This window comes from Arachis hypogaea, chromosome 3 (genome assembly GCF_003086295.3).
Source record: "Arachis hypogaea cultivar Tifrunner chromosome 3, arahy.Tifrunner.gnm2.J5K5, whole genome shotgun sequence".
Lineage (NCBI taxonomy): Eukaryota > Viridiplantae > Streptophyta > Magnoliopsida > Fabales > Fabaceae > Arachis > Arachis hypogaea.
In genome coordinates, this window is record NC_092038.1 from 70625225 (window position 1) to 70647368 (window position 22144).

The 22144-nt window shown below is 34.2% G+C and overlaps 2 protein-coding genes across 14 annotated transcripts; both read left to right on the forward strand.

Annotated features, from left to right (window-relative positions):
• The first annotated feature begins 13741 nt into the window (after positions 1-13741).
• Positions 13742-16560, forward strand: LOC112790744 (pyruvate dehydrogenase E1 component subunit alpha, mitochondrial). 13 transcript variants are annotated; one of them, XR_011879974.1, is made up of 8 exons: positions 13763-14236; positions 14617-14674; positions 14826-14921; positions 15017-15088; positions 15489-15543; positions 15623-15727; positions 16107-16257; positions 16349-16560. XR_011879974.1 is itself a non-coding variant. In XM_025833281.3 (6 exons), the coding sequence occupies exons 3-6, from the start codon at positions 14835-14837 to the stop codon at positions 16357-16359; spliced, it is 321 nt and encodes a 106-aa protein (XP_025689066.1). In that variant the 5' UTR covers positions 13778-14236; positions 14617-14674; positions 14826-14834; the 3' UTR covers positions 16360-16560. The 13 variants fall into 13 exon arrangements, 3 of the variants coding, with proteins under 3 accessions (XP_025689067.1, XP_025689066.1, XP_025689064.1); XR_011879975.1 differs by having other exon boundaries at positions 13778-14236; positions 15614-15727; XR_011879977.1 differs by lacking the exon at positions 14826-14921 and having other exon boundaries at positions 14075-14236.
• Positions 16561-18542: 1982 nt separating this feature from the next.
• On the forward strand, positions 18543-19462 carry LOC140183504 (serine/threonine-protein phosphatase 7 long form homolog). The gene is made up of 3 exons (XM_072231953.1): positions 18543-19089; positions 19236-19323; positions 19405-19462. Exons 1-3 carry the CDS (start codon positions 18543-18545, stop codon positions 19460-19462), a joined length of 693 nt encoding a protein of 230 aa, XP_072088054.1.
• The last annotated feature ends 2682 nt before the right edge of the window (positions 19463-22144 follow it).

Genomic DNA, 22144 nt, shown 5'->3' on the forward strand with positions numbered 1-22144 from the left:
GGCATTCAGAGAATCAATTTCAAGAAATTCCTTCCTCTGAGGCATCCCATTACTCACAGGATTCCTTTTAGAAGTGTACATGAACTGGTTATTTGCAACCATGTCAATGAGTTCCTAAGCTTTTGCAGGCATTTTCTTCAGGTGAATAGATCCACCTGCAGAATAGTCCAATGACATCTTAGACAATTCAGACAGACTATCATAGAATATATCAAGGACAGTCCATTCTGAAAGCATGTCAGAAGGACACTTTTTGGTCAGTTGCTTGTATCTTTCCCAAGCTTCATAGAGGGATTCACCTTCTTTCTGCCTGAAGGTTTGAACATCCACTCTAAGCTTGCTCAGCTTTTGAGGAGGAAAGAACTTGGCTAAGAAAGCTGTGACCAGCTTATCCTAGGAGTTCAGGCTATCTCTAGGTTGAGAGTCTAACCATGTTCTAGCTCTGTCTCTTATAGCAAAAGGGAAAAGCATAAGCTTATAGACCACGGGATCAACTCCATTGGTCTCAACAGTATCACAGATCTGCAAGAATTCAGTTAAGAACTGAAAAGGATCTTCTGATGGAAGTCCATGAAACTTGCAATTCTGTTGTATCAGAGAAACTAATTGAGGCTTTATCTCAAAATTGTTTGCTCCAATGGCAGGGATTGAGATGCTTCTTCCATGTAAGTTGGAATTTGGTGTAGTAAAGTCATTAAGCATCTTTCTTGCATTGTTGTTGGGTTCGGCCATGTCTCCTTCTTTTTCGAGATTCTCTGTAAAGTTTTCTCTGGATTGGTGTGCTTTAGCTTCTCTTAGCTTCTTCTTCAGAGCCTTTTTAGATTCAGCATCTGCTTCAACAAGAATGCCCTTGTCCTTGCTCCTGCTCATATGAAAAAGAAGAGAACAGAAAAGAAGAGGAATCCTCTATGTCACAGTATAGAGATTCCTTTATGTGAGTAGAAGAAGAAAAGAATAGAAGAAGGAGAAGAAAAAAATTTGAACACAGAGAGGAAGAGAGGGTTCGAATTTTAAGATGAAGAGAAGTGTTAGTAAATAAATAAATAAATAGAAAGAGATAAAGGGAAATTCGAAAATTAATTAAAAAGGAAAAGGAAAATATTTTTGTTTTTATTTTAAAATATAGATAGAATTCAAAAATAAGGAGAAGAAATAAAATTAAAATTAAAATTTAAAAAATTAGTTAATTAAAAAGAATTTTGGAAAAGGGTGAGGAATTTTCGAAAATTAGAGAGAGAAAAGTAGTTAGGTGGTTTTGAAAAAGATAAGAAATAGTAAAACAAACAAAGAAATCAATTAGTTAGTTGAAAAAGATTTGAAAATCAATTTTGAAAAGATAGGAAGTTAGAAAAGATTTTTGAAATCAAATTTTTGAAAAAGATATGATTGGAAAAGATTTGATTGAAAAGATATGATTTGAAAAAAGATATGTTTGAAAAGATATGATTGAAATTTATTTTGAAAAAGATTTGAAAATCAATTTTGAAAAGATAGGAAGTTAGAAAAGATTTTTGAAATCAAATTTTTGAAAAAGATATGATTGGAAAAGATTTGATTGAAAAGATATGATTTGAAAAAAGATATGTTTGAAAAGATATGATTGAAATTTATTTTGAAAAAGATTTGATTTTTAAAAACAAAATTAATGACTTGACTCACACGAAATCAAAAGATATAATTCTAAAATTTAAAGTTTGAATCTTTCTTAACAAGAAAGTAACAAACTTGAAATTTTTGAATCAAAACATTAATTGCAAGTGTTAATTTCGAAAATTATGAAATAAAGATAAGAAAAAGATTTTGAAAATCAATTTTAAAGAAAATTTTCGAAAATATAAAAGAAAAATGAAAAAGATTTGATTTTTAAAAAAGTTTTGAAAAGATAAGATTTTTAAAATTGAAATCTTAACTTGACTAACAAGAAACAACTTATTTAAAAATTTTTTGACTAAGTCAACCCAAAGATTTCGAAATTTATGAGTAAAATAAGAAAAATATATTTTTTTGATTTTTTGAATTTAATGAGGAAAGAGAAAAATACAAAATTGACGCAACACATAAAAATTTTGGATTAAAACAAATGATGCATGCAAGAACACTACGAATGTCAAGATGTACACCAAGAACACTTGAAAAACATGATGAACATCAAAAACTTATTTTTGAAAATTTTCAAGAAAAGAAAAACATGCAAGACACCAAACTTAGAGATTTTTCATGTCTAGACACTAATAATTCAAAAATGCATATGAAAAACAACAAAAGACACAAAACAAGAAAATATGAAGATCAAACAAGAAGACTTGTCAAGAACAACTTGAAGATCATGAAGAATACCATGCATGAGTTTTCGAAAATTTTTAGAAAATTAAAAAGATGCAATTGACACCAAACTTAAAAATTGACACTAGACTCAAACAAGAAACACAAAATATTTTTTTGATTTTATGATTTTATAAATTTTTTGGATTTTTCCAAAATTTTTTTTTTTGAAAAACGAAAAACGAAGAAAAATTTTGAAAGATTTTTGAAAACTTTTTTTGAAAATAAAATAATGGTTAAAACAAGAAGAAAATTACCTAATTTGAGCAACAAGATGAACTGCCAGTTGTCCAAACTCGAACAACTTGGTATGCACAATTGTAATCTCAACTCTTTTTCACAACTTCGCACAACTAACCAGCAAGTGCACTAGGTCGTCCAAGTAATAAACCTTACATGAGTAAAGGTCGATCCCACGGAGATTGTCGGGTTAAAGCAAGCTATGGTCACCTTGTAAATCTCAGTCAGGTGCATTCAAATGGTTATAGAGTTTTGATAATTAAAATATAAATAAAACATAAAATAAAGATAGAGATACTTATGCAATTCATTGGTGGGAATTTCAGATAAGCGTATGGAGATGCGTTGTTCCTTCTGAATCTCTGCTTTCCTACTGCCTTCATCCAATCCTTCATACTCCTTTCTATGGCAAGCTGTATGTTGGGTGTCACCATTGTCAATGGCTACTTCCCGTCCTCTCTATGAAAATGGTCCTCTACGGTTTCTGTACGGCTAATCAACTGTCGGATTACTCGTCTCAGATGAAAAATACCATGCACAGATATCGTATGGCTAATCAGCTGTTGGTTCTCGATCGTGTAGGAATAGAATTTACTATCCTTTTGCGTTTGTCACCACGCCCTACAGTCGCAAGTTTGAAACTCGTCACAGTCATCCCATCCCAGATCCTACCCAGATCTCAAGAATGCTGCCAATGGATTCTAGCCTATACCACAAAGACTCTAATATCGGATTCAGATGCCCCATTGTCAGAGGGGAGTCGATGTGAATCGTTGATTAGAAATCCAAGAGATATACATTCAAGCTTGTCTTCATGTAGAACGGAAGTGGTTGTCAATCATGCGTTCATAAGTGAGAATGGTGATAAGTGTCACATAATCATCACATTCATCATGTTCTTGTGTGCGAACGGATATCTTAGAATAAGAATAAGCATGAATTGAATAGAAAACAGTAGTACTTTGCATTAATACTCGAGGAATAGCAGAGCTCCACACCTTAATCTATGGTGTGTAGAAACTCCACCATTGAAAATACATAAGTGAAAATAGGGTAGGCATGGCCGAATGGCCAGCATCCCAAAACGTGAACAATGGTCTAAAGATGTTCCCAAAAATTCCCTAGTACAATAGTAAAAAGTTCTATTTAAACTAAACTAGTTACTAGGGTTACAGAAATAAGTAAATAATGCAGAAATCCACTTCCGGGCCCACTTGGTGTGTGCTTAGGCTGAGCATTGAAGCTTTCACATGTAGAGGTCTTCCTTGGAGTTAAACGCCATTTTGTAAATTGTTTCTGGCATTTGACTCTAGCTTGCAACTTGTTTAACGCCAGAATAGGGCAGAAAGATGGCGTTGAACGCCAGTTTGCGTCGTCTAAACTCGGGCAAAGTATGGACTATTATATATTGTGGGAAATCCCTGGATGTCTACTTTCCAATGCAATTGAGAGCAGGGAGGTCAGAATCCAATAGCATCAGCAGTCCTTTGTCAGCCTCTGAATCATATTTTTGCTCAGGTCCCTCAATTTCAGGTAGAAAATACCTGAAATCACAGAAAAACACACAAACTCATAGTAATGTCTAGAAGTATGATTTTTTTCTTAAAAACTAATAGAAATATACTAAAAACTAACCAAATCATACTAAAAACTATCTAAAAACAATACCAAAAAGCATATAAATTATCTGCTCATTAGATCCTTAACTGTTTCTCCAAATATTTTATTTTCAACTTGTTTACTTGCGTGCCTGCCTTCTGATATTTTCAAATTTAAACCTTTTGAATATCTCAAAACCCTTTTCTGCTTGCCTAACTAAGCCAATCAATCAATCATTGTTGCTTGATCCATCAATCCTCGTGGGATTGATCCTTACTCACGTAAGGTATTACTTGGTACAACCTGGTACACTTGCCGGTTAGTCTGTGGTTGTAAAAACACCGCACCAGCGTGCCACGCCCATAGTGGGGCTCAAAATAACTCCTTTGGAACTTAAGCCTGGCGTGCCATGCCCATAGTACCAAGTGGCATGCCCTCTTTGAAACTTGGCTTCACAATCTTGGCGTGCCACGCCCATAGCACCAAGTGGCAGGCCCATGTAAAATTCTTCAACCTTCTTTGCTGGAATGTTGGCCTGGCGTGCCACACCCAGAGCTTCAAGTAGCACGCCCACTGTTGAGAGTTTGTTCAAAAGCATGGCGTGCAATGCCCAAAGCTTCAGGTGGCACGCCCAACTTCACACACCCAGCTTTATTTGCTATTTCCTTCCCCTTTTATTGCTCTTTTCACCTAAAATTCAGCACAAACCCATTTCAAAGCAATGTACCATAATATATATCATTTGGTTCATGAAATTGCATTGATTCAATGAGATTATGCTATTTTTAGGGTCTTTTTAGATAAGAAAAAGGGTACATGATGCACAGTCATCAGCGTGGATGGGAAAAAGGGCAACTCACGCGTAAGCATGGTGTACGTGCACGCGTGAAGAAGCAAAATCTCAGTCTTCACGTGCACGCCTATTGCACACGTATGCGTGGGGAAGCAAAACGTTGGCCCTCCAACGTTGAGTCAATCGCCAATGACAGCAAACTTTCTGGTTTTTCTGGTTTTGTTCTAAATGGAGTTTGAGTCAACGTTGGCCATCACGCGTTGACTCCAACGTGAAGCATCAGAACTCACAATTCAAACAGATTTCTTCTCAACAGTAACAAAAACCAATTAGAGCCATTTTTAACCCAATTCCAGCAAAGCCAAAAGCCCAATTCATTTGCTTGAAGATCAATGGAAGAAAGTGTATAAATAGCTTAGAATTTGAGTTAAAGAGAACCTTTTTTCCGATTTTTCTAATTTGTTTACACTTACTGCACTTTTCATTTTTGGGAATTCAGAATGTACCTTTTAATTTAAATTTCCATTTTGAGTGCTATGAACAACTAAACCCCTTTCATTGGGTTAGGGAGCTCTGTCTAATTCAATGGATCAATATTAGTTTTCATTCATCTTCTTCTTTCTTTTATCTTGATTTTGCTAGAAAGCTTTCGGTCTTCATCCAATTGGATAGTTATCTTGGGAAAGAAGCTATTCAGGATTGGATCTCCTCAGAACATTGGAAGAGGAATGAGGAGATCATGCTAGAAATGCTTTCTCACATTGGATTAGATTGGGGTTTGGATGGATATGGTGACATGTAATCCTACCAATACTTTGATCTATGAATTTGTATGGTATAATTAGTGACCATACTTCATCTCTTCCCATGAGCACTTAAATCAAGGAATTGGGAATTTGTTCATACTTAGAGAGATTAGATTTCTAAGGAATTGGGATCTAATCACCTAAGATTGCCAAGGAGATCAATGAATGCATTAATTGCCGAGGAGATGAAAATGAACTTGATCAGGAGAATTATGACATCTCCTGACCCCAATGAACTCCCCATTCTCTGATCTACCCATTCTATTTACTTTCTGCTCTTTAATTTCATGCTAATTCCCCATTTCCATTTAGATTCTTGCAATTTAAGCTTCTGTCATTTAATTTCACGCAATTTAATTTCTGTCATTTAATTCTTGCAATTTAAGTTTCCCACCAAATTTACTTTCTGAAATTCTCAACGAAATCTGATTTCGCTCAACTAGAACGATTCTTCAATTAAAGTTGATCAACCAACCAATCCCTGTGGGATTCGACCTCAGTCTATTGTGAGTTTTTACTTGACGATAATCCGGTACACTTGCCGGTAGGAAATTTGTTAAGAGGCAAATTTTAGCGTATTACAAAAAAAATGTCTCTCAACTCAACACGAGACAAAAAGCAGAAATATATCCTGAATTTCCTTTAAAAGTCAGAAATTAATTTTCAGTGAAAAGGGGTTAAGATTTAATCCCACCTTCTGTTAGCCACTGATTACCATCACAATCAACACAGGTTTAACAACAGACAATTCCAACATTCTCAGCAGCAATTGGAGAAGCCTCATCAAAGCCTCTCTAACTTAGCCACAATAGTTTCTGAGCTCTCGAAGGACACGCATAGCTTTATGGAAGAGACTAGGTCTTCAATTCAGAACTTATAGATACAAGTGGGTCAGTTGAGAAGCAGGATACCTGAGAGACCTTCCAACACTCTTCCTAGCAACACGGAGGTAAATTCGAGGGAAGAATGCAAGGTCCTCACTGTGGACAAGTAGGCCAACACCAACGAGGAACATGCTACTGAAGATTTGAGGAAAAACAAGGCTCAAAATGAGACTGGGAGTGTGCTTGTACACACCCCTATAGAGATGGAGGAGCTTGAAGCATTACACCCCCTACACGTGCAAAAGGAGACTGGGATGAATAAATTGCTCAATTCTTGGTAGTCCTCAAGAAGTTACAAGTCAATTTTTCTTTTGCAGAGGTGTTGGAGAAGAAACCCCCTTATACGGCCTGTTTAAAAAGTGTGATTTCTGAGAAGACGGTCCTGAGGGGAGATGAGACCATGGTGCTGACTAAAGAGTACAGTGCTTTAGTGAAAAGGAATCTACCTCAAGAAATGCCAGATCTTAGAAACTTCCTAATTCCCTGAACTATAGGGACCATTACATTTGAGAAGCCACTATGCGACCTTGGATCAAGCATAAATCTGATGCCTGTCTCTGTGATGAAGAAGTTGGGGATCGAAGAGGTGCAGCCCACAAGGATCTTACTGGAGATGGCAGACAAGTCCCTGGAGAGGGCATATGGAATGGAGAAGAACGTCCTTGTAAAGGTCAAAGACCTTTACTTCCCTGCTGATTTCGTGATACTTCACACTGGAGAGGACAAGCACGACTCCATCATCCTTGGAAGACCCTTCCTGGCTATTGGGAGGGCTGATGTGCGGATAATTTATACGCTTTTTGGCATTGTTTTTAGGTAGTTTTAGTATGATTTTGTTAGTATTTAGTATATAATTATCTGTTTTTATGAAAAAATCACATTTCTAGACTTTACTATGAGTTTGTGTGTTTTTCTGTGATTTTAGGTATTTTCTGGCTGAAATTGAGGGACCTGAGCAAAAATCTGATTCAGAGGCTGAAAAAGGACTGCAGATGCTATTGGATTCTAACCTTCCTACATTCGAAATGGATTTTCTGGAGCTACAGAAGCTTAGTTGGTGCGCTCTCAATTGCGTTGGAAAGTAGACATCTTGGGCTTTCCAGCAATATATAATAGTCTATACTTTGCCCAAGTTTTGATAACGCAAACTGGCATTTTAACACCAACTTTCTACCCTTTTACTGGCGTTAAATGCCAGAACTAGCATAAAAGCTGGAGTTAAACGCCCAAACTGGCACCAGAGATGGCGTTTAACTCCAAGAAAAGCCTATACACGTAAAAGCTTCAATGCTCAGCCCAAGCACGCACCAAGTGGGCCCCGAAAGTGGATTTTTGCATCATTTACTTATTTCTGTAAACCCTAGGTTACTAGTTCATTATAAATAGGACCTTTTACTATTGTATTTACATCTGGAGATCTTTAGATCATTTTTGAGACTATCTTTATAACACTGTTGATCTCTTGATCACGTTTAGGGGGCAGGCCATTCGGCCATATCTGGACTTTCATCACTTATGTATTTTCAACGGTGGAGTTTTTACACCTCATAAATTAAGGTGTGGAGCTCTGCTGTTCCTCATGAATTAATGCAATTACTACTGTTTTCTATTGAATTCAATCTTATTCTTGTTCTAAGATATTCATTCGCATTTCAACATGATGAATGTGATGATTAAGTGACACTCATCACTATTCTCACTTATGAATGCGTGCTTGACAACCACTTCCGTTCTACCTGAAAACAAGCTTGAATGTATATCTCTTGGCCTTTTGGTCCACGACATATGGTTGCCTCTCCTGACAACAGAGCCTTCCATTCTGTGAGATCAGAGTCTTCGTGGTATAAGCTAGAATCAATTGGCAGCATTCTTGAGATCCAAAAAAGTCTAAACCTTATCTGTGGTAATCTGAGTAGGATCTGGAATGGGATGACTGTGACGAGCTTCAAACTCACGAGTGCTGGGCGCAGTGACAGTGCACAAAAGGATCATTGGATCTTATTCTAACACAAGTGAGAACTGACAGATGATTAGCCCTACGTAACCCATAGCCAGATCATTTTCACTGAGAGAACGAATGGTAGCCATTGACAACGGTGATCCCTCAACATACAGCTTGCCATGGAAAGGACTACGTATGACTGGATGAAGGCAGTAGGAAAGTAGGGATTCAAAAGGAACAAAGCATCTCCATACGCTTATCTGAAATTCCTACCAATGAATTACATAAGTATCTCTATCCTATTTTATGTTTTATCTATCTTTTGATTATCAAAATCCCATAACCATTTGAATCTGCCTAACTGAGATTCACAAGATGACCATAGCTTGCTTCAAGCCGACAATCTCCATGGGATCGACCCTTACTTACGTAAGGTATTACTTGGACGACCCAGTGCACTTGCTGGTTAGCTACGCGGAGTTGTGAAAATGAGTGAGATCACGATTTTGTGTACCAAGTTTTTGGCGCCGTTGCCAGGGATTGTTCGAGTTTGGACAACTGACGGTTTATCTTGTTGCTTAGATTGGGTAATTTTTATATTTATTTTCGGAAAAAATTTATGCAATGTGTTCTTCTGTGATCTTCAAGTTGTTCTTGATGATTTCCTTTGTCTGATCTTATGATTTTCCTGTTTTGTGTTTTATGTTGTTTTTCATATGCATTTTCAAAATCATAGTTTCTGAACATTCAAAATTTCTAAGTTTGGTGTCCTACATGTCTATCTTTTCTTAAAATATTTTCAAAAATATGTCCTTGATGTTCATCATGATCTTCAAAGTGTTCTTGGTGTTCATCTTGACATTCAAAGTGTCCTTGCATGCATTATTTGTTTTGATCTTGCATTTTTATGTTTTACTTTATTTTGTCATTTTTCTCTCTCTTCATTAAAAAATCAAAAAAATCAAAAAGATATCTTTTCAAGTAAATAATACAGAGAAATGAAGACTTAGAACATAAAGCAGAAGAATCACAGAAAAAAGAGCTCACTGGCGTCAAAACGCCAGTAAAGAGGCACTTTGGGTGTTAAACGCCAGAATGGCTATCATTCTGAGCGTTTAACACCAGTAATGGTATCATTCTGGGCATTAAACGCCAGAATGGGTAGCGTTCTGGGCGTTTAACGCCAGAACAGGCAGCATTCTAGGCGTTTAGAAAAACGCCCAGTAAAGAAGGATTTCTGGCGTTTAACACCAGCCAGGATACCTGGCTAGCCGTTAAACGCCCAAAGAGGTAGCATTCTAGGTGTTAAACGCCAGAATGGATAGCATCCTGGGCGTTTAACACCAGGATGACATAAGGGAGAGAATTTTGTTTTCAATTCAATTTTTTTCAATTTTTCATGTTTTAATTCATAACTTTTTGCATCAAACATATTTAAACTTTCATTTTTTTTTTATTCTTTTAATGTTTTTGAAAAATTTCAAACTAATTTTTTGAAAATTTTTTTTCTTAATCTTATCTCATATTTTCAAAAATCCTTGCTAACAATTAATGTTTTGATTCAAAAAAAATTGCAAGTTTGTTTCTTTCTTGTTAAGAAAGGATCAACTTTAAATTTTAGAATCAAATCTTTTAATTTCTTGTTATTCAGGTCATCAATTTTTAAAAATCAAATATTTTTCAACCATATCTTTTCAATCATACATTTTTTTTAAAATCATATCTTTTCAATCATATCTTTTTTTCAATCCACTACAACAAATATGGCCTTTAGCAACGCCAAATTTTGCAACGCCTTAAAACCGTTCTCTTAGATAGTTTTAGACAACGGTTTTTTGTAGTGTTACTATTAAATTCAAATTTTCATTATTTTATAGCAACAAATTAAAACCATTCTCTTTGACTATTTTAAAGAACGGTTTTATAACTGTTACCATGATTTGTTTTTAAGCAACGGTTTTTTATTGTTGTTTAAATAATTGTACAAAAAGAACGCATAAAAATCGTTGCTAAAATGCTACACTTTAAAACCGTTCTATTAGATGGTCTTAGACAACGGTTTTTACAGTGTTGCTGTTGAAATTCAATTTTTCATTACGTTATAGCAACAAAATAAAACCGTTCTCTTTGACTATTTTAAAGAACAGTTTTATAACCATTACAACAATTTTTTATCAAACAACAATTTTCTAATATTATTTAAATAATTATACAAATTAAAAGATACATATAAAAATAATTATAAATAATCATACAAATTCAAATAATTTTTTATATAAATAATAAATTTATAAAATACTAAAAAACTATTGTTATAAATATATAACAAATATTATTTTTAGAAAAAATAAAATTAAAATAAATTTATAATAAATATTATATATTTTTTAAAATCTAAAATATGAATAAATTATGATTTTATCTTATTAAGTTTAAACTTTATAATTTAAAAAATTATTCTATTAGAAAATAATTAAAGAGATTCGGAGATAAATTCATTTTGAATAAATTAATATTCTTAAGTAATTTTATTATAATGGAATATTTTATATAATTTTAGTAATTGAAAAATAAGAAAGAATTGTACAATTTTAAGTAACTTTTATTTTGAAAAAGTGATGACTTATTATTAATTTGTATTCTTTATTTTATAAACTAATCTATTAAGAGTAATTAAATTAGTTTTATTAATATTTGGAGTTTATTTAATAATATTCTTGTGTAATTTTTATAATTGGTTATTTAATATAATTTGAAATTAAAGTTCTGGTAACAGAAAATAATAAAAAGTTATATCATTTAATTTAAATAATTAATATTTTTGAGTTTAAAATTGTATTTTATAAAATGTGATTAATATATTTATTTATAATTTAAATTATAAATAATTATTTTAGCTCATTGATAAATTAATGAATAAAATTTTATGCATTTTAAAGTAATCTTTACAATATTAAATTTAAATTCTATATTATTATTTTATTTCAAATATTTTCTAAAATTCTTATATTACTAGTATATATTTTACCCTAATTCTAAAATTATCAAATAAAGCCCCAATTTCACAAAATTCCAAGGTTCTGAAAACCGAACCGGTCATCGAACCGCTCTAGCTACTGGTTCACTGGTTTCATAGGTTTAACCGGTTCGACCGTAGTTGAACGGAAAAAACCGTTTTATAATAAAATAATAAATAAAATATAAATAAACACATGAAAATATAATTATATTCTAATGTAAATTTTAAAATATCATTCAAATTAAAAGTATTACATAAACCAGAATGTTATAATCTCATTCAAATACAAATTCAAAAGTCAAAAAATAAAACAAAGACATGAAGTAAAATCTACGGAGTGTACATGAAGTAACAAAGACACATAGACCATAACAAAAACCCCTTTACTGTTACAATAACATGGATAAGATCAAATTAATGTTTTTGATCTAATTCAACAATAATCAATCATTATCCTTTATCATGGATAAGTGCACAATATTCCTTGATTTGTCATATGGTTGTACCAGAAGGGAACTAGCATCAGGGGTGCTAATTTGAGCAATGCTCTTCAAGCTAACTGGACTTCCATAGTATTCCACCTAGAAACATGTTATAAAATTGCTTATCTACAAAAATAAACTATTGATGAACACATTGATATCTAGTTCAGCATATAAATAATGCATTATGGTATAAGCAATGTGGTGGGTTGGATCAAAAGTACAAGTTGCCAATTTGGTGTGGCAGTTCCTCAATGTAGGTTCCGTAGAATTGTTAGCAATACTAAATAACAATGTGACAAGCAGATGAAGTACAAATGAAAAGTAGTACACCAATCCAATTCAAATGTTGGAGAAAAATTGAGAAATGAGATTGATCAATCAGAGTTCACAGTTTCAGAGTTCAATAGTTCATCATGTCACAAAATCAAAGAGCTACTCAATGAACAGAGTTCACAGTAATCCAACCCAATGATCTCAACTCTCAAGTTCACAACAAATGAACAAACAACATCCAAAATTCAAAGTTTAGCAGTTCATCATGTCTCAAAATCAGTGTTGACAAAATCAGAGTTCACAAAATCATGTCACAAAATTAGAGTTCAAAACATTCTTTGTTCACGGAATCATCTCTCAAAATCAGAGTATACAAAATTAGAGTTCACAATGACAAAATCATGTCACATAAATCAGAGTTCACACAATCAGATTTCATAAAATCAGAGTTCACAGTTTCATCTCTCAAAATCAGAGTATACAAAATCAGAGTTCACAATGACAAAATCATGTCACATAAATTATAAATCAGAGTTCACACAATCAAGTTCACACAATCAGAGTTCACATTTTCATCAGAATTCAGTCCATTCACAGAGTTCACAGTATCAGATTTCATCACAGTATCAGAGACTCAGAGTCAGTTCATCATGCAACAGTTCATAACTAAATTAAAAATTACCTGGAACTCTATTGCTTTCTCTCAGAGCTCGAAGGCACCTTGAGGCTTCAGGCTTCACCTCTTCACCTCTTCAACGCTTCAACCGAACTCTATTGCTTTCTCTCTGAGCTCGACGGAGGTGACTGGTCAAAGTGGGTGAGTGCACGACGGAGCTGACAGCGCGACGCTGCTGACTGTGCGACGGAGCTGATGGCGCGACGGACCCAACGGCGCCACGGAGCTGACGGCGCGACGGTGCTGAAGGCGCGACGGATCGTGATGGCGTTCAGGGCTTCAGGCGTTTTCTGTCTCTCACTCTCTCTGACGTGATGGTGCGACGAATCGTGACGGTGATGAATGATGAGAGTGGAGCTGAAGTGCGTGGGTGTGGGTCTGTGGGTGTGGCCGTGTGGAGCTGGGAGTCTGGGATGCAACACGCAAGTGCGAATGGCAAAGGAGAATTAGGGTTCACATTTCACAAAACGCAAAACGGCAGCGTTTTGCTGCACGGCTAAAAAATCGGCCTGGTCCCGGTTCGGTTTGACCGACCGGTAACCGGCCAGTTCATCGGTTCAACGCTGGTTTCCTAATTTTGCGGTTTTTCTAATTGTCCGAACTGCTTTAGTTTCCGGTTCACGGTTCGATTGGTTCGACCAACCGGTTCGAACTGGTTTTCAGAACATTGCAAAATTCCTAACTTTGTTATCTTAAATCCCTAGACACACATACAGAAAAGGAAATAGAAGGAAAATGGGAAAAGAAAGAAAGGGAAAAGAGAGAAGAAGGGGGAATCAGGGAAGAAGAAGGGAAGGAAAGGGAGAAGAGCGCGCCGTCACTGCACCCTGCCCGCTTGCCGCTGCCGTTCCATGGAGCCGCCGCCATTGTCGCGCGAACCGGAGAGTGTGGAGACGGAGAAGAGTGTGTTCAAGAGAGGAGTAGCCACCATCGTTGAGGACTCCATCACCGCCGCTGAAGGTCCTGACCGTCAGCTCGTCGTCGCCGTCACACCTCCCATCACTGCTGCCACTAAAGAGCTCGAAGAGAAAGAAAGGGTTCGCGCGGAGAGAGAAACACGATAAGGGAGGAGGAGGTTGCCTCTGTTGCTACCAAGCCGTCGCTGGCGGGGTTGGGTTCGCCGTCCCTGTTGAGCTGTGCGCCGCCATTGGTATTTGGATCACCACTCTGTTTCAGCTGCAACTCGCCACTGTACTGGTGAGCTTTACCCTGTTTCTGATTTCTCTTTGCTCGCCTAATTATCCCGTTGTTGCTATGAGGGTTATTGTTAAAGTGTTTATGTTAACTGAAGCTGTTGCTGTGAGTTACTTTACTGTCGCCTAATATTGATTTTAATGTTGATTTGGTATAATGTTGTTCTGATGTTGATTTGGTAACTGGTAATTTGGAAATGCTGTTGTGATTTTATTTTGATTTTAATATTGATTTAGTATGTAACTGGTTCTCTGGCAATGCTGCTTTGATTTTGCTTTGATTTTAATATTAATTTGTTATAATACTGTTATGATTTTGATTTGCTAACTAGATCTCTGAAAGAACTTATAAGTGGTATCGAATTAACCATGAAAATTTTGTAGCCATCAGACACGGATGTACGTATAGATCTCTGAATTAAAGCTTACTTGTGTATATAAGGTAAGATTGGGCTTTCTCAACCCAAGTGCTGCATATAGGATTGCATTAACTTTAATACTTTCTAGCATTTGTGTAGTTTTGATTAAATTATCAAAGTTTGGTATTTGCTTCACTCTGATTGCTTTCTTGTATTCTTGATTATTTTGTAAAGATTCTTGAAATGGACACCTATAGATACCACGGGCACTCTATGTCTGATCCTGGTAGCACATACCGTACATGTGACGAAATTTCCAATGAGAGACAAGTTTGTCACACTACTGAGCAAAGCATATAATGTGCTGTTATTTTAATATCATGGAGTTCTTTCTCAAATTTTTCTCTTGGTTAATATGATTATAGGAGCGTGATCCAATTAAGAGAGTGTGGAAGCTATTATTGGCTCATGACATTGCTTCTGAGAAGGAGCTGAAGGTAATCCAAAGAAACTAGACTTCTTACTTTGTTCTTCCGATGTGAAGTATGATAATTTTAAGGCTTGGTTATGTATAATACTATGACTTCTATATTGATGACATCTTTGCCAAATTTACCATGCCTTTTTTATTTTTTATTTCTTTGAAGATAGTTCATGGATTAAACTTTTCTTTATTATGATGTAAGGTATCAGACTTGACTTAAAGAATTATGGGCTACGTTATATTTTTTTGTGATTTGCAACTTGGTCTGTGCGATGGTTCGCTTTAGTTTGCCTATGTCTTTGGTATGAACTACAGTAGCTGTAGAATTCCTATGTACCTAACCATCTTGATGTGATATTAAAACCATTATGTACTCCCAAGTCTCTAACATCGCTTTCAATTCATGAAAACAGGGTTGGTTAGGTTAGGTATGTTAAATCCTGTCATTTGCAATTGAGAACAAAACAGGTAGACCTTGTTTTGTCATTAGTTACTTTATTGATTGATTTTTTTCTCTTTAATGAGATTTTATTCTAAGCAATGTTAGGAGAAAATAGTTCTGTGTCGTCATCGGTTACTGCTCTGTAATCCGTTGCTGTTCCGTGCTCTCCTCTACGATGTCCCCCACTTGGTCTGTTGAGGTTCGGTTATGGTATGTGTTTGGATTAAGCTTATTTTCTATTATAAATAAAAGATTCATTTAGCTGAATATGTTCTCTTTGTGTAAAAAGTTAAGCATAGAACTTTTGTTTTAATTCAATTTAGTTTGAAATTAAAAGAGTCATTTAGTTGAACATGTTCTCTCATTGTAAAAAGTTAAGCAAGAAGTTTTGTTTTAATTCAATTTAGTTTGAAATTAAGCTCAGTTGTTTTATTGAGCATAATGTTAATGTTAATGGTTGTTTCTTAATTGCTAGTTGGTTTATTTTGTTTCTTAATTGCTAGTTGGTTTAATTTCTAATTGGTTGATTATTTCAATGGATGTCTTAGTGTTTCACAAAATGAGTATTTAAATCATGGTAAATATTTAGGGACAAAATTTGTTTGATGAAATGGCTGAGAACATTCTCGGTGGCAGCAGACTTGGAAACAAATTCTGCGACTCTTCTAAGAGCCAAGTCCTTAGGAGTTCCTCAATAGATAAAGAGAGAGCAAACGATGTTGCTGAAGATCAAAGTTGTGGTATGCTTTGTGTTGCATGTTTCTCTTCTTTGCTTCTTGTAGTTTGCATTTTGTTTGATGCTAATCAATGTTCTTTTAATTACTTTCGCAGTTACATGTTGATTGAGAATGCTACTTGCTGCAGCAGGTCCTTAGTCGGTAATGGCTTAGCTAGTGTCAACGTGTATAGATTTTAAACTTTTAAGTTTTTTGAGTGTGCAAACAATGAATTAATTGATTCTAATTTGGATTTGAATTTAGTTTCGTGCATTTTAAGTTGTAAAATGATGCAAAGCAATGAGTATTACTTTTCTTTATTATGTATATTTTTCTTTAATCAAACTTCAGTGACACAAAAATTTGTCCGTAAATCAAATTTAATGGTAAATGTTCAATTAGTTTTTTTAGTGATTTGATTCAAATAGTTAAACTTATTTATCGACACTAAATTAAAATAGTTGGAACTAATTTCAATGCAACATGAGAAAACTATTATAAATAAAGAATTATATAATTACAAAAAACCGTTGTGAAAAGTCACAAAAGACAATAGTATTAAAACCGTTGTCAAAGACAACTACAAAATGGCATGTAATTAAAACTGTTGCAAAAAGAAACACCAAAGGAAACGCTTTTAAACCGTTGTCTTTGTGAATAACAAAACTACAACAGCTTAAAACCGTTGCCTATTCAGTTATGGTTTTAAACCGTTACATCATAAAAGACAACGGTTTTAAACCGTTGCCTATTCAGTAACGGTTCTAAACCGTTTTTTAAAAATTGTTGTCAAAACTGTTGTCTATGCTAGTAACTATGGCAACGGTTTTTTAGTTGCCGTTGCCTTAGATAAAAAGCTATTGCCTTTGAGCATTGACAACGGCCGCATATACCACAGGTGAAAAATCGTTGCCAAACCATTGCTTAAAGTTTTAGGAACGGTTTTCTGATCTATGGCAACGGTTTTTGACTGTTGCAAAAACCCTTATTTGTTGTAGTGAAATCTTTTTCAATCATATCTTTTCAAATTTTGATTTCAAAATCTTTTTTTTCTAACTTCTTATCTCTTCAAAATTATTTTCAAATCTTTTTCAACTAATTACTATTTCTTATCTTTTTCAAAACTACCTAACCACTTTCTCACTTTCAATTTTCGAAAACCATCAACCACTTTTTCAAAATTCTTTTTAATTATTTTAAATTTTTTTTATTTTTTTAGTTTTATTTAAAAAAATTTTTTTCGAAAATTTTCTCTCCCCCTTCTCACCTCCTTCTATTTAAGGACTAACATTTATTTTTTTATTTTGATAGTGTTATTGTTAATTTTAATATTATTATTATTGTTATTATTATTATTGTGATTACTGTAATTGTTGTTGCAATTATTATTATTATTATTATTATTATTATTATTATTGTTGTTATTTTTTAATTATTTATTTATTTTTTTATCATACAACTAGTCGTACTATCTAATAAATTAAAAAAAATAAATTAAAAGTTTGTTATTATTTTTAAATAATTTATTATTAATTATTATGAAACGGTTGTGTAAATATATCATTAATATTTTCTAAGAATAAATAAATAATACTGTATAATAATAGTAATAAATTGTAATTATTTTTTAATGGAAAGTAAATAATGTTTAATAATTGTTTATTATTTATTAATAATTTATGATTATTATTTAAGATAATAATAATAATAATAATAATAATAATAATAATAATAATAATAATAATAAAAATGCCTATTATATGAATAGTAGTTGTGTTTTATCACACCAATATTATTATTATTATCATGTCTATAATATGAATAATAATTGTGTTTTGGTGTATCAGTAGTCATGAAATAGTTATTATTATTATTATTATTATTATTATTATTATTATTATTATTATTATTATTATTATTATTTCTTAAGATAATAAATGTAGTAACAATACTATTTAGTTACCGTATTATTATTATTATTATTATTATTATTATTATTATTATTATTATTATTATTATTATTATTATTATTATTATTATTATTATTGAATACTGACTACAGTTATCATTATTTTCTAGTAATAAATAATAAATAAATATTTATGATTTTTTAATAATTTATTATTGCTAATTTTTTTTGAATAAATTATTAACAGATATTATGTAGAATTTAATAATTATCATTTTTCTATTTGCAGGCTACTAAAAATTTGTTGCCAAAAAAATTGGATCCGCCAGATACCTTTAACGAGGTAGCTACAGTGATATTGGCATCGATTGGGTTTCAACACGTTTCGTGAGTAGACAAAATGAGAAGTCATTCTGCACTACTGAGTGCTTTGGTGGAACGCTGGAGGCCGGAGACTCACACATTTCATCTTCCAGTCGGTGAAGTGATGGTGACGCTGGAAGATGTCAGCTATATTCTTGGTCTCCCGATTAATGGAGAGCCTGTTACGGGTAGAACAGACAGCAGTCACCAGTTCTTGGTGGAGAACTGCATTGCGTGTTTTGGTCGAAAGCCCGGTCTGCAAGATCACGTGTTGGGGAAGGTCAATATTGCTTGGGTCCGGCAGTGTAGAGACACCGAGCTGTGTGATACTCAAGAGTCTCTTGAGCGGTACGTCCGGGCGCACATTTTCTGCGTGCTCGGAACAGTTGTGTTTCCGGATAAGTCGACGACTTCATTGAACTCGAAGTTTCTACCGCTACTTCGTGATTTTTACCGAATTTCAGCATACAGTTGGGAGGCAGCCAGTCTGGCACACCTATATAGATCGTGGTGTCGTGCATCACTATACAACTGCAAGGAGATGGATGGCCCACTGATACTGCTTTTTGTTTGGGCGTGGGAGCGTATGCCGCTCTTGGCACCTATACCCCGCGATTAGCTCAACAATGATGGTATTCCACTTGCGCGACATTTATCGTTATCGTTATTGTCATTATTATTATTATTAATTTGTTACTCCTACTAATATTGTTATTCTATTTTTTGTTAGGTGGAGTCATTGGCGCCGACATACTAGATATACACGGCGGCCTACTACGCATTTCAGGCGAGGACTGGACGACATGGGAGTTGACGGTGTAAGTTGTAACCATTAATGTTCAATATTTTTATTCAAAAGAATAGTTTTTCTAATCGGCCTCTTGGTAACTAATGTGCAGTTTATATGGCGGCCATATATGGGAGTTAGGGTTCCAGATTTTCTCGCTGCCCAGATGATTATGTGCTCTACCCAGTCGCCGTTAGTGTCATTCGAGTGCATAGAATGGCACCCGACAGACCGAGTTAGACGACAGTTCGGGATGCAACAGCTTCCACCAGGCCGGGCGTTCGACCTTGATCATGATCACTGCAAGCACTTGACAGGGGCACAGAGCATAAAGGACGGAACACCAAACGGGTGCTGGCTTACAATCGCATTTGCTTCATCTTGCACCGCCAGATTACCTACCAAGTCTCCGTCATCGTTTTCATCATCGACATCATAGTTAGCTTCGAATTCGTCTTCACTGTCATTATTATCTTCTTCCCGATCTATATCCCCGAGCTCATCAACATTGATCTCGTCGCCGACCATACTCATCCCTGACTGCTGTTCAAACTCAACGTACAACTCTATCATCGGCACGTGAGATCGGGTTTATTGATAAATATACAACGTCTGTTGCATACTGGCATTGTCAGTGATGGGCATTATTTGAAACTGTATTAACCCACCAAATACTTGCACAGGACTTCTGTATAAAAGATTGCTCACCGTTTTTAAAATGTGGCTTTGAATGTTATTACAAAGACCATTTTGCAACTCGACAAAACCCATGGTACATGGAATGGCAAATGACAACGGACATTCACAAATAAAAGTCACTCCTTCATGTGTGTTTGTTATAACTTCACCGTTATAATATACTCGCAAGTTTGCAACACCTTCCATAACTTCAGCCTTAACTAACTCTATTTTTTTGACACAGTTATCTACCAAAAAAATACCCCACTAAGGACTTTATGCAAGAAAGAACAAGAGGAGAAGTGAAGATGAAGATGAACATCACCGAACTTCATATTTATAGGTAAACTTGTGGATTTAAATATTATTTTGTGTACAAAACGCAACCTGCGTTTTGGGGCTTTCAAGAAAAAATTTCTGACACTAACAAAACGCAACTTGCGTTTTGTGGGCTTCAAAAAATTTTTTTTTCTAACTTAGTAAAACACAACTTGCGTTTAGTATTAAACCGAAAAAAAAACTAAAACGTAAACTGCGTTTGGTGTATTTTAAAATTCAAAAAAAAATAAACAAATACAAAACGTAAATTACGTTTTGTTTCTGACCCATAGCAGTGCAATATTTTGCTATACCTCCATTTCATGGTGTTACACCATGAGCTTCTCCATTTCTTAAAAAATGACCCTCTTTTGGTTGATGCCTTTTATCAAATTTTTTGGAACTTTGTTTAAGTACCAATTATATTATTTTATTTGTTCTTGATTGAAAAGCAAAAGTTAGGCTTAATTCGATGAGTATATTCAGGATATTACTTACTTTTGGTTGGGTTTAGGATATTCAGGTGATAAGAGGTTGCTTGTTTATGAGTTTAAGCCTCTAGAAGTCTTGAATTTCATTTCTTTAGGAGCAAAAGTCTATATATTAGTTGTGGTTATTAATATTGTTTCAAATTAAAGAGTTATTTTTGTTCACCGCTATTTATATATGGCAATTATATGACAATTTGCTTGACTTGGAATCCTAGAAAATAGGAGGGATATAAGGAGGAATTGTTATGGTTTTGGTTGACAATAATGATGTGAGCACTACAAAGACTTGCTTATTATTATGCTTGTAATAGCGTACTTAGACTTGGTACCTATCTTGCTATTATATGCTAAATGTTTACAACCCTGATAAGAGTTAGATACACCTAAGCAAAAGCATCAATGAAATTTTTCTTTTTTTATTAATGTTTGAACCACCTCCCCTTTTTCATCCCTCCTCTTTCCTAACTAATAATAGGAATATCACATACTTCCATGTAATTTGTATTTATTATATGGTCTGATACTCTGATTCTCATCCTAAGTATTGAATACTAGAGGTTAGAATTTTAATTTTCAGTACAGTCCCACTGCCTACACAAACATGTTTACCATTCCTCAAAATTATCCATTTTAATACTTTATTGAGTTATAAGTAACTTAAATTTTTTCGTATAGTTGCTGAAAATTTTAAATTTTTCATATAGTTTTTATGGGCTAGTATTTGGGTAGGTTGAGCTTCTCGAGTATATTTTTCTAGACTCAAGATTGCCTTTATTAAATTTTTTGTTGATCATGTGGACTTGTTTATAATGACCTTGAGGATACCATTAATAAGAGATCTTCTATTGACTTGATAGTTGATTCCTTATGTCTTTTAATTAATCTACTGTAGTTTTTGCATAATTATGTAGCGGATAGTTGTTTGCTCTCTTATACTATTGTTTTTTAAACCATTCTATATTCCGGAAATCCTTCTAGGTTTTAATTCTTAATTTCATAGGTACATAGTAAGAGGTCTCTTCATGGATCTTCCTTTTGTCTTCACGCGCAATTCTTCATTGCCTGAAGGCTTTCAGATGGGAAATCTAAAACTTGATTACATCAATAAGTTCCAAAATTTCAACACTAATGCCTTTCTTTATTATTAGCTCTCCTCCGAAGACGTTTTACGTTACTGACTTGATGTCTTTTCTATTGTTAGATTGTGGCATCGTGAATGAATTTTAAGATAATTATACAATGGTCTTACTTATTAATACTCATTATTGTCTACAGATAAATGCAATTAGAGATTATGCAATTAGAGATGAAGAGTTGAATGAGAATTTTTTTCATAGCCCTTTCTCATGTCCAAGAATTCATGCC

Excerpts from the sequence above, each read along its gene's own strand:
- LOC140183504 (XM_072231953.1), top strand. The coding sequence starts at position 18,543 with ATGAGAAGTCATTCTGCACTACTGAGTGCTTTGGTGGAACGCTGGAGG. Across the intron at positions 19,090-19,235 it reads TTTTGTTTGGGCGTGGGAGC|GTGGAGTCATTGGCGCCGAC; the intron begins GTATGCCGCTCT and ends ATTTTTTGTTAG. Across the intron at positions 19,324-19,404 it reads ACGACATGGGAGTTGACGGT|TTTATATGGCGGCCATATAT; the intron begins GTAAGTTGTAAC and ends ACTAATGTGCAG.
- LOC112790744 (XM_025833282.3), top strand. The coding sequence starts at position 14,835 with ATGGACACCTATAGATACCACGGGCACTCTATGTCTGATCCTGGTAGC. Across the intron at positions 14,922-15,016 it reads AAATTTCCAATGAGAGACAA|GAGCGTGATCCAATTAAGAG; the intron begins GTTTGTCACACT and ends ATATGATTATAG. Across the intron at positions 15,089-16,106 it reads CTTCTGAGAAGGAGCTGAAG|GGACAAAATTTGTTTGATGA; the intron begins GTAATCCAAAGA and ends GTAAATATTTAG.